Here is a 12,419-nt window from a genome sequence, read left to right as displayed (position 1 = left end):
ATAACAATGTCACCCACTTGTATAGTGAAATCATTGACTCTCTTAAGGTTGATGTGGGACCCAAATAGGATGGATTTCGTTTTACCTAAGTGTATGGATAGCTTGTTGTCAGCGAGCCAGGTGCAAATTCTACAGAGTTCAGCACTGAGGATTTTCTCCACCTGTGACTTGTCCTTGCTGGATACCAGCAGGGCAGAGTCATCCGCAAACAAAAACAATTCACAGTCGCATGCTGATGACATGTTGTTTATGTATATTAGGAACAGTAAAGGCCCTAATATACTGCCTTGGGGGACTCCACAGCTTACTGAGAGGGGGGACGGGACACGGTGCCGTTCACCTCTACCACCTGTTTCCTCCCCTCCAAGTAAGATTGCATCCAGCTCGATGAGGTTTTATCAAATCCGATTGCTCTGAGCTTATCCAACAGTATTGCGCGGTTAACGGTGTCAAAGGCCTTCTGAAGGTCCAGCATGACCATGCCGCAGTATTTGCCCGCGTCCACCTCAAGTTTGATGTGGTCGGTCAGATAGAGAAGACATGTGTCAGTGGAGTGGTTAGTTCTGAAGCCGGATTGGAATTTGTACATGAGTTTATTAGTGGCAAGATAACTATCGACCTGTTCATAAACTATTTTCTCCATTACTTTCTAAATGGAACTGAGAATAGAAACAGGTCGGTAGTTGCCAGGTTCCAATTTGCTTCCTTTTTTAAAGAGGGGAGTTACTCTTGCTATCTTAAAATCTTTTGGTACTTGGCCTTGAGAAATTGAGAGGTTTATTATGTGCGTGATGATAGGGGCAATGGTGGAGGCAGAGTCCCTGAGGAATCTGGAGGGGATATTGTCAAGGCCGGTGGCCTTGTTTGGGTGGAGCGCGCTCAATTTTTTAAGCACTTCGTCAGCTGAGACCATTTCTAATTTGAAATTGTTGTTGGATACTCCTAGCTTTCTGTAGAAGGCTTTAATGTGTTCTACACCAAAACGACCAGAGTGGCGGGACAGCTTGTTGACTAGAGTTGTGGCTATGCTGGTGAAAAAGGTGTTAAGTCTGCTTACTACCTGCATTTTGTCTGTAATGAGGGAGTCACCCTCCTTGATGTTGATGTTGGTGAGTCTGGTTTTAAGTTTCTGGCTGCAACCAGGAAGCTGGTTGTTGAGGATTTTTCAGAGCTCACGTGGCTTATTTGTGTTTTCCTCTATTTTTTCGGTAATGTAATTTTTTTTTAAGGATTTAGTCAGGTTGGTTGACTTATTTCTTAATTTATTGCATTGCTTTTTGAGTGTTGAAAGGAGTGATTTGAGGTTGTTATTATTGGGTTGTTTATCTACTTCGGTTTTGCACTTTTGGTATTCTGAGTATTTTCTGTTTCTGTCTTTTATGGCAGCTAATAGGTCCGGATTCATCCATGAGCTGCCAGGTTTTTAACGTAAAATCTATGATTTTACAGTGCATTACTGTAAATGTAAAAAAAGCAATTACTGCAATTGTTTTTAAACTTTAACATCCACGATCGTTTTCACAGTGAATTACTGTAATTGGAGTAACTCTTCCACTGTTATTTTGACGGTACAATTTTAGCGACTGAGTTGCCAGTTTTTTACCGTAAAATCTACGGTTGTTTTACAGTGCCTTACTGTAAATATAAAAACGGTACCACTTCTGTTCTTATGGTAAAATTCTGGCGACTGAGCTGCTGGTTTCTAATCGTAAGATCTATGGTAGTTTTTACATTGAACTCTCTGAGAACACTTCTGGTATGTGTGTGCGCAGGAGAAAGTTCACTTCCTGGGTCAGCACTACCTGAAGGACGGTCCCGAGGGCAACGACATCCGTAAGACCAACGTGGCCCAGATCCGAATGGCGTATCGCTTTGAGACCATGTGCTACGAGCTGAACCTCATCAAGGAGGGCCTGAAGACGGACTAAATGAAGGACATGGCGACTCTGTAGTGTCCTCTTGGTCATGCATTAAAACGAGAAAAATAAATGTTGCTGGGCATTCTTTGACGCTTGATGAGTGAACCAAGTTGCTATAGCAACATGATTGCTTGACGCTAGGATCCTACTAGGGATTAGGGATGTCCGATAATGGCTTTTTGCCGATATCCGATATTCCGATATTGTCCAACTCTTAATTACCGATACCGATATGAACCGATACCGATATATACAGTCGTGGAATCAACACATTATTATGCCTAATTTGGACAACCAGGTATGGTGAAGATAAGGTCCTTTTTTAAAAAAATTATAAAATAAAATAAGATAAATAAATTTAAAACATTTTTTTGAATAAAAAAATAAAGTAAAACATTATAAAAACAGTTACATAGAAACTAGTAATTAATGAAAATGAGTAAAATTCACTGTTAAAGGTTAGTACTATTAGTGGACCAGCAGCACGCACTATCATGTGTGCTTACGGACTGTATCCCCTGCAAACTGTATTGATATATATTGATATATAATGTAGGAACCAGAATATTAATAACAGAAAGAAACAACCCTTTTGTGTGAATGAGTGTGAATGAGTCCAAATGGGGGAGGGAGGTTTTTTGGGTTGGTGTACTAATTGTAAGTGTATCTTGTTTTTTATGTTGATTTAATAAATAAAAATTAAATAAATAAATAAATAAAAATAAAAATTATACTGATAATAAAAAAAATGATACAGATAATTTCCGATATTACATTTTAAAGCATTTATCGGCAGGCCGATATTATCGGACATCTCTACTAGGGATGTAACGATATGAACATTTCATACCAATATAATCGTGGTGTTGTTGAACGTGCTCAAAAGGCACTCGTACATCCATGGCCATCTTCTCCAGCGCATTACTGTAAATGGAAAAACAGTACCACCGCTATTTCAATGCAAAATTCTGCTGACTTTCTTTTACCGTGAAATCTATGCCCCCTGTTTTTTACAGTGCATTACTGTAAATTGAAAAACAGTACCACTGGTATTTTATGCAAATTTCTGCCGACTTTTTTACCGTGAAATCTACGCTCCCTGTTTTTTACAGTGCATTACTGTACATGGAAAAACAGTACCACTGGTATTTTAACGCAAAATTCTGCCAACTTTTTTTTACCATGAAATCTACGCTGCGTTTTTTACAGTGCATTACTGTAACTTGAAAAACACTGCCACTGGTATTTTAACGCAAAATTCTGATTTTTTTTTACCGTGAAATCTAAGCTCTGTTTTTTACAGTGCATTATTGTAAATTGAAAAACAGTACCACTGATTTTTTAATGCAAATTTCTGCTAATTTTTTTACCTTGAAATCTACGCTCCCTGTTTTTTACAGTGCATTACTGTAAATTGAAAAACAGTGCCACTGCAATTTTATTCTAATTTCTGCCGACTTTTTTACCGTGAAATCTATGCTCCCTGTTTTTTACAGTGCATTACTGTACATGGAAAAACAGTACCACTGGTATTTTAACGCAAAATTCTGCAGACTTTGTTTTACCATGAAATCTACGCTGCGTTTTTTACAGTACATTACTGTAAATTGAAAAACACTACCAATGGTATTTTAACACAAAATTCTGATTTTTTTTACCGTGAAATCTACGCTCTGTTTTTTACAGTGCATTATTGTAAATTGAAAAACAGCACCACTGATTTTTTAATGCAAATTTCTGCCAAATTTTTTACCTTGAAATCTACGCTCCCTGTTTTTTACAGTGCATTACTGTAAATGGAAAAACAGTACCACTGGTATTTTAACGCAAAATTCTGCTGACTTGTTTTTTACCGTGAAATCTACGCTCTGTTTTTTACAGTTCAAAAACTGTAAATGGAAAAACAGTACCACTGGTATTTTAACGCAAAATTCTACTGACCAATTTTTTACCGTGAAATCTACGCTCTGTTTTTTACAATGCATTACTGTAAATTGAAAAACACTACCACTGATATTTTAACGCAAAATTCGGCCAACTTTTTTTTTACTGTGAAATCTACGCTCTGTTTTTTACAGTGCAAAAACTGTAAATGGAAAAACAGAACCACTGGTATTTTAACGCAAAATTTTGCCAACTTTTTTTTACCGTGAAATCTACGCTCCCTGTTTTTTTTTACAGTGCATTACTGTAAATTGAAAAAAAATACCACTGGTATTTTAATGCAAAATTCTGCCGCCTTTTTTTTTTTACCGTGAAATCTACTCTCCGTTTTTTACAGTGCATTACTGTAAATTGAAAAACAGTACCTGTGATAGGACTCCTAAACCAAACATTAAAAATGTCTAATAATGCCTGAAAAATTTTATATTTGTGAGTTTTAAAAGAAACATGAGCTTTTGTAAGGTTTGCAAACACAAAAAGTAGTTTTTTTACTCAATATGACAGTATAACTGTCATACTAAATATGAAAGATATATAAACATAACTCCAAAACCAAACATGGTTTGGTATGAAGAATGGCTGTATTAATGTATCCATGTGAGTTTTACTTTTGTAAAGTTTTCAAATACAAAAAATTTACTCAATATGACAGTACAACTGTAACACTCAACATGACAGTTATTTAAACATAACTCAAAAACCGAACATGTAAAATGGCTAATAAAGCCTGAAATAATGTATCTTTGTGAGTTTTACAAGAACCAAATGCTTTTGTAAGGTTTGCAAACTTAGTTTTTTACTCAATATGACAGTAATGTTCTTAGAATCCTGAGATAATGCGAAGAAAGCAATACAAATGTATTCAAACATAACTCCTAAACCAAACATGCAAAATGTCTAACAATGCCTGAAATAATGTATCTTTGTGAGTTTTACTAGAAAAATTAGGTTTTGTAAGGTTTGCAAAAGCAAATTTTTTTTTTTACTCAATATGACAGTAAAGCTGTCATTCTAATTATGACAGTTATTTAAACATAACTCCTAAACCAAACATGAAAAATGGCTAATAATGCCTGAAATAATGTATCTTTGGGAGTTTTACTAGAAACATGTGCTTTTGGAATGTTTCCAAACACAAATTAGTTTTTTACTCAATATGACAGTAATGTTCTTAGAATCCTGAGATAATGCAAAAAAAGCAATACAAATTTATTCAAACATAACTCCTAAACCAAACATGCAAAATGTGTAATAATGCCTGAAATAATGTATCTTTGTGGGTTTTACTAAAAACATATGCTTTTTTTTAAGGCTTGCAAACACAATAATTATTTTTTTACTCAATATGACAGTAATGTTCTTAGAATCCTGAGACAATGCGAAACAAGCAATAAAAATGATATTTTGTAAGGTTTGCAAACACAAAAAATAGTTGTTTTTTTTACTCAATATGACAGTAAAATGTTTATACTAAATATGAGAATTATATAAACATAACTCCAAAACCGAACAAGCAATATGTCTAAAAATGCCCGTCATAATGTATCTATGTGAGTTTTACTCAAAATATATGATGTTTTTAAGGCTTGCAAACACAAAAATTTGTTTTTTACTCAATATGACAGTAATGTTCTTAGAATCCTAGATAATGCGAAAAAAGTAATACAAATGTATTCAAACATAACTCCTAAACCAAACATGCAAAATGTCAATACTGTCATATTGAGTAAAAAAAACTATTTTTTTGTCTTTGCAAACCTTACAAAATATATTTTTTCTCGTAAATCTCACAAAGTTACATTATTCCAGGCATTATGAGACATTTTACATAATTGGTTTAGGAGTTATGTCTAACTGTCATATTGAGTGTGACAGTTATACTGTCATAATGAGTAAAAACAAATGTTTGTATAAACCCCGTTTCCATATGAGTTGGGAAATTGTGTTAGATGTAAATATAAACGGAATACAATGATTTGCAAATCATTTTCAACCCATATTCAGTTGAATATGCTACAAAGACAACATATTTGATGTTCAAACTGATAAACTTTTTTTTTTTTTTTTGCAAATAATCATTAACTTTAGAATTTGATGCCAGCAACACGTGACAAAGAAGTTGGGAAAGGTGGCAATAAATACTGATAAAGTTGAGGAATGCTCATCAAACACTTATTTGGAACATCCCACAGGTAAACAGGCAAATTGGGAACAGGTGGGTGCCATGATTGGGTATAAAAGTAGATTCCATGGAATGCTCAGTCATTCACAAACAAGGATGGGGCGAGGGTCCCCACTTTGTCAACAAATGTGTGAGCAAATTGTTGAACAGTTTAAGAAAAACCTTTCTCAACCAGCTATTGCAAGGAATTTAGGGATTTCACCATCTACGGTCCGTAATATCATCAAAGGGTTCAGAGAATCTGGAGAAATCACTGCACGTAAGCAGCTAAGCCTGTGACCTTCGATCCCTCAGGCTGTACTGCATCAACAAGTGACATCAGTGTGTAAAGGATATCACCACATGGGCTCAGGAACACTTCAGAAACCCACTGTCAGTAACTACAGTTGGTCGCTACATCTGTAAGTGCAAGTTAAAACTCTCCTATGCAAGGCGAAAACCGTTTATCAACAACACCCAGAAACGCAGTCGGCTTCGCTGGGCCTGAGCTCATCTAAGATGGACTGATACAAAGTGGAAAAGTGTTCTGTGGTCTGACGAGTCCACATTTCAAATTGTTTTTGGAAACTGTGGACGTCGTGTCCTCCGGACCAAAGAGGAAAAGAACCATCCGGATTGTTATAGGCGCAAAGTTGAAAAGTTTGAATTCCACCTGAGAAGCTTAAAAAATGTGTCTCCTCAGTTCCCAAACGTTTACTGAGTGTTGTTAAAAGGAAAGGCCATGTAACACAGTGGTGAACATGCCCTTTCCCAACTACTTTGGCACGTGTTGCAGCCATGAAATTCTAAGTTAATAATTATTTGCCAAAAAAAATAAAGTTTATGAGTTTGAACATCAAATATCTTGTCTTTGTAGTGCATTCAATTGAATATGGGTTGAAAAGGATTTGCAAATCATTGTATTCCGTTTATATTTACATCTAACACAATTTCCCAACTCATATGGAAACGGGGTTTGTATTTGCAAACCTTACAAAAACACCTGATTCTAATAAAACTCACAAATATACATTATTTCAGGCATTATTATCCAATTTAAATGTTTGGTTTAGGAGTTAGGTTTATATAACTTTCATATTTAGTATGACAGTTATACTGTCATATTGAGTAAAAAAAAAACTAATTTTGGTCTTTGCAAACCTTGCAAAAGATATTTTTTTGTAGTAAAACTCATAAAGATACATTTTTCCAGGCATTTTTAGACATATTGCATGTTTGGTATTGGAGTTATGTTTGTATAACTTTCATATTTAGAATGACAGTTATACTGTCATATTGAGTAGAAAAACAAATGTTTGTCTTTGCAAACATTACAAAATATATTTTTTCTAGTAAAACTCACAAAGAGACATTATTCCAGGCATTTTTTAGACTTTTTGCATGTTTGGTTTAGGATTTTTATTTGAAAACATTTTTATTGCTTTTTTCGCATTATCTCAGGATTCTAAGAACATTATCGTCATAATGAGAAAAAAATAATGTTTGTATTTGCAAGCCTTAAAAATAGCATATGTTTCAAATAAATCTCACAAAGATACATTATTACAGACATTTTTAGACATTTTACATATTTGGTTTAGGAGTTATGTTTGAATACATTTGTACTGCTTTTTTCGCATTATCTCAGAATTCTAAGAACATTACTGTCATATTGAGTAAAACAACTACATTTTGTATTTGCAAACCTTACAAAATCTCATGTTTCTAGTAAAACTCACAAAGATACATTATTTCAGGCATTATTATCCATTTTAAATGTTTGATTTAGGAGTTATGTGTAAATATCTTTCATAATGAGTGTGACAGTTATACTGTCATATTGTGTAAACACAGATTTTTGTATTTGAAAACCTTACACCTGATTCTATTAAAACTCATGAAGATACATTTCTACAGGCCTTTTTTGAAACATATTGCATGTTTGGTTTTGGAGTTATGCTTATATAACTTTCATATTTAGTCTGACAGTAATACTGTCATATTGAGTAAAAAAATAATTGTTGTCTTTGCAAACCTTACAAAAGATATTTTTCTTAGTAAAACTCACAAAGATACATTATTCCAGGCATAATTATACTTTAAGCATGTTTGGTTTAGGAGTAATGTTTGAATAAATTTGTATTGCTTTATTCGCATTATTTCAGGATTCTAAATACATTACTGTCATATTGAGTAAAAAAACCTACATTTTGTATTTGCAAACCTTACAAAAACTCATGTTTCTAGTAAAACTCACAAAGATACATTATTTCAGGCATTGTTATCCATTTTAAATGTTTGGTTTAGGAGTTATGTTTAAATAACTGTCATATTGAGTGTGACAGTTTGTGGAGGGGGGCGTGGTTTGGGCGCCTGATGCGGAATGGGGTGTGTAGGGGACCGGCTTTGAAGCACAGCTGTCAGGTGATTATATTGCCCCAGCTGTGGCTGATCATCTAATCACCTGCCATGCTTATCAGTAGCGGCCGGGGCCATGGAACACCAGTTGGGCAGACGCTGCGCACACACGCTGAAAAGACGCTGGAGAGAGAAACGAAGGAAACAACACGCTGACAAGACTGAAAAGTCGCGGAGCAGAGTGCTGTCGCTGTGTGCATGTGCAAGAATAAAAGACTGTTAAAACTAGACTTCCGGGCTCCAGTGAAGGTCTGTCGGTGTCAGGGGAACCCACGAGCAAGAAACCATCACATCTGGCGTCCAATGTGGAGCAGGCTTTAGCGGGGGTGACGGGGGCCAGCCAGCAGCAAATGGAGGCATTTCGACTCCAGGTGGCCCAACAAAGCCGAATTCTGCAGTCGCTGGTGGACTGGGTCGGAGCGGCGGCGCCAACATCAGCGGCTGTGTCTGTCCTTCGGATGACCTAGACGGAGGACCCCCAGCCGTTTCTGGACATCTTCGAGGCCACGGCGGTGGCATGCGCTTGGCCGGAGGAGGAGTGGGGAGTGCGGCTGCTGCCGCTGCTGGCAGGAGAGGTGCAGCGAGCGGCACTCAGCCTGCCGGCGGGATCCCGGGTGCGGTTCCAGGATCTGAGGCGGGCGGTGCTGGACCGGACAGGCTGTTCCAGCGAAGACCACAGACGCCGGTTCCGGGCGCCACGTCTGGGGCCGGAGGATCGGCCGTTCGTGCAGGGGCAGCAGCTGCGGGACGCGGCGACGCGCTGGCTGCAGCCGGGGGCACCCGACGGCCGAGTGGTGGAGCTGGTCGTCTTGGAGCAGTTCCTGGAGGTGATCCCGGCGTGGACATTGGCCTGGATCCGCTACCACCGCCATAAAGACCTGGCAGCAGAGGTGGTTTTGGCGGAGGACCACCTGGCGGTGCACCGCGAGACGCGGAAGGGTGAGAGGACTGTTGAGGCGGCCGAGCGTCTAGTACCGGCGCCGCGAAAGCTGCGCGGGCTACAGGCTGAAGCGGGTCCGCCGGTTCCACGGCACCGGATCACTAATCCTTCTTTGTCTTCTGCCTCACAGGCTCAAACCGCTGCAGATGCTGTGCTTCCCCCGCAGACGGCTCCTCGAACGCCTGGGCAGGCGTGCTGGAGGTGTGGGCAGCCCAGTCACATGCGTCGGGAATGTCCGCTTATGGAGGTGGGGCAGGTGATCCGGGTTGTCGGCCCTCTGGCACCCTCCCCCGGGCCGGGAGAGACGTACTGTGTTTCGGTAAGGATCCAAGGGAGTACACACCGGGCAATGGTGGATTCGGGCTGTGAGCAGTCCCTGTTCCACCAGAACCAGGTTTGACCCGGGGCTTTGAGGAACGCCACACTGGTGACGATTAAATGCGTGCATGGGGATATTCACGAGTACCCTGTAGTGCCGGTGGAAATTCAGTTTAACAAAAAAAAATAGTGTTAAGGTTGCTGTAAATTCGTACCTGACATTACCCCTTAATCTTGGGAACCAATTGGGCGGGGTTTAACAATTTAGTGAGGCAGTGCGCGGGAGTGTGTTCACGACCAGTAGGGAAATGGGATATCTGTGCTGTTCTCAGTGGTGACGCGAGGTCATCCGACACTGCCAAGGGGGAGGGGACCTGGCGGGGGCTTTGTAGGAAGTTCCCCCGGCTCCCCAATGGCACCCCATGGAAGATTTTCCACTTGAGCAGTCTCGTGATGATACTCTACGCTCAGCCTTGGACCAAGTGATATCAATTGATGGTCAGTCGGTGCGCCCGGGAGTAGCGCGGTTTTTCCCCACTTTGCATTAATCAGGGACAGATTATACAGAGTGAGTCATGACACTCAGACAGGAGAGGAAATCACCCAGTTGTTGGTGCCAAAAAGCCGTCGGGAAATAGTTTTCCAGGCGGCTCACTATAACCCCATATGAGGTACGATAAAACACTGAACCGGGTAATGGTCCGATTCTATTGGCCAGGCATCCGGGCAGACGTGCGACGCTGGTGTGCGGCCTGCCTGGACTGCCAGCTAGTCAATCCAACGGCCACCCCCAGAGCGCCTTTGCGCCCATTACCACTGGTAATGGAGGTCTCGTTTGAGCGGATTGGCATGGACCTCGTCGGACCATTTCATCCGAGTACCCGGGGATTTCATTTTCATGAATACCTTAAGAGAAAACCATTGCAGCTATTTGAGATACAACACTTCTCAGACAGCAAGAAAACTTTCCAATGTCCAGGTCAGCTGTGATTCTACTTAGCAAAAAACTTTGTTCATTTGTCGAAGGAGAGAAAATGAGAATACGGGCTACCGTGGATGTGATAAAAAAGGTAGCGTGTGCTTTGTATTACCTGGCCGTCAAGGGAAGACTACGGAAAACAGTGAATGCTTTTGGACTGGCAAAGCAGACTTTATCAGTTATTGTCCGCCATGTATGTCGCAGACTCAACGTCTAGGTCCAGAGTATGTAAAGTCACCAAAAAGGAATGGACAATGAAGGTGAAGGCAAAAGAGTGAGGAGTGTCCTGATCAGATATCTAGATCCCTAGATTGATTGATGTAAAATGTTCTTTATCACATTGTTTACGTGTCTAATAAAGATGTGATTAATGTATGATGTCTCAGGTGTGATTCACTACAATAGTCACACTGGATTCGAGTTCATTGAAATACCACAACACTGGATATTGTTCAGATAAGTTACATTTAAGAACTTGCACACAAAGCAACACTGGAGGTGACTATGACGTGCGCATTTTCCGTGCATGCGTATTAGGTCGCGTTGCGTCGGCAGACGCATTGGGGTAGGTTGTCTTAGACGGTGGCATTGTTGTGTGTGGACACGGATAAGGTTAGGTGTGATTTACCCTGGATAACCTTATCCGGCTTAGTGTAAACGGGGCCTGAGTTCTGTCAATAAAATGGTCAAGCGTGTAAAGTGAGATGTGCCGCCACAGACACAGTCTGTGGTCTGGTCAGTTTCGATATGTCCGGGGTTTTTTTCGCTGAGCGGCTGCTAAGTTGGGGTGTAAGCACAGGAGGCGGTGTCAGTTTCGGAAGGGGTGTGGGGGTACCACCCACGCTTGTCACTGGAGGAGGGGGTGGGCCAAAGAGCTCCCTCTCTGGTTCAACCACCAAAGGTCCTCCTGTAACAGTACAAAGATGGTTTCAGTTTCATGTCATAGGGCGGTGGCTTAGTCAAAGTCTGAATAATCTAGCACATGTACGGCCGGGAAAAGACCAGTCGGTCCACCTTTTCATATGCCTCTCTATTTTTGTCAGTTCTTTTGCTGCATTTCGTTTTTCCACTTATTTTCATTCCTTCTAACTTTCTTTTCCCATCCGTCAAACGCTTTAATTCTCGAGCACATACGTGCTGCAAGCCCTCTTTTAACCCATTAAGCTCCTCGCCTTGCGCGCGAGTCATTTCCTTCTTTACTTTCTCTTTTTCCTTTTTGTCTCTACCAGTGGAATCCATTGTCGCCAACAACACATTTAATAGTGACCATCACGTCTCATTTTTCCCTGTCAAACTCCCCGTCCATTGTGTCACTTTTGTCTCAATTTCAGTGCACACGTTAGTGCCACAAGGACCTCGAAACCCGGGCATCTTTATTGTACTTTTTACAAATGGCTTCCAACCGCAGAATTTATCGTATCATTCGAAAATCAAGATCAAGCGAGCTTTTGCCCTTCTGCTCCACAGGAGGTTTCTGTCCTCCCCCAGTTATTTAAGGTTTTTGATTGATTGATTGAAACTTTTATTAGTAGATTGCACAGTACAGTACGTATTCCGTACAATTGACCACTAAATGGTAACACCCGAATACGTTTTTCAACTTGTTTAAGTCGGGGTCCACGTTAATCAATTCATGGTGACCGACTGTTTGCTTACTGGTCAGTGTAGCAGCCCGTCACGGTAGTCTAGACACAATGACGTGAGTTGACCACTATTTACAACTATTTTGAATAGGCGGGT

At 40.1% G+C, this 12,419-nt stretch overlaps 1 protein-coding gene across 1 annotated transcript in view; it reads left to right on the top strand.

The window, feature by feature from the left end:
• ampd1 (adenosine monophosphate deaminase 1 (isoform M)) overlaps positions 1-2,077 on the top strand; it is a 71,374-nt gene extending 69,297 nt beyond the window's left edge. Inside the window, exon 16 of the mRNA XM_062056918.1 lies at positions 1,773-2,077. Within this exon, the coding sequence (XP_061912902.1) occupies positions 1,773-1,928 (156 nt within the window). The 3' untranslated portion in view covers positions 1,929-2,077. The remainder of the gene's footprint in view (positions 1-1,772) is intronic.
• The last annotated feature ends 10,342 nt before the right edge of the window (positions 2,078-12,419 follow it).

The sequence above is a fragment of the Entelurus aequoreus genome, linkage group LG01, assembly GCF_033978785.1.
Source record: "Entelurus aequoreus isolate RoL-2023_Sb linkage group LG01, RoL_Eaeq_v1.1, whole genome shotgun sequence".
In the NCBI taxonomy this organism is placed as follows: domain Eukaryota; kingdom Metazoa; phylum Chordata; class Actinopteri; order Syngnathiformes; family Syngnathidae; genus Entelurus; species Entelurus aequoreus.
This window is presented reverse-complemented; position numbering and strand designations above follow the sequence as displayed.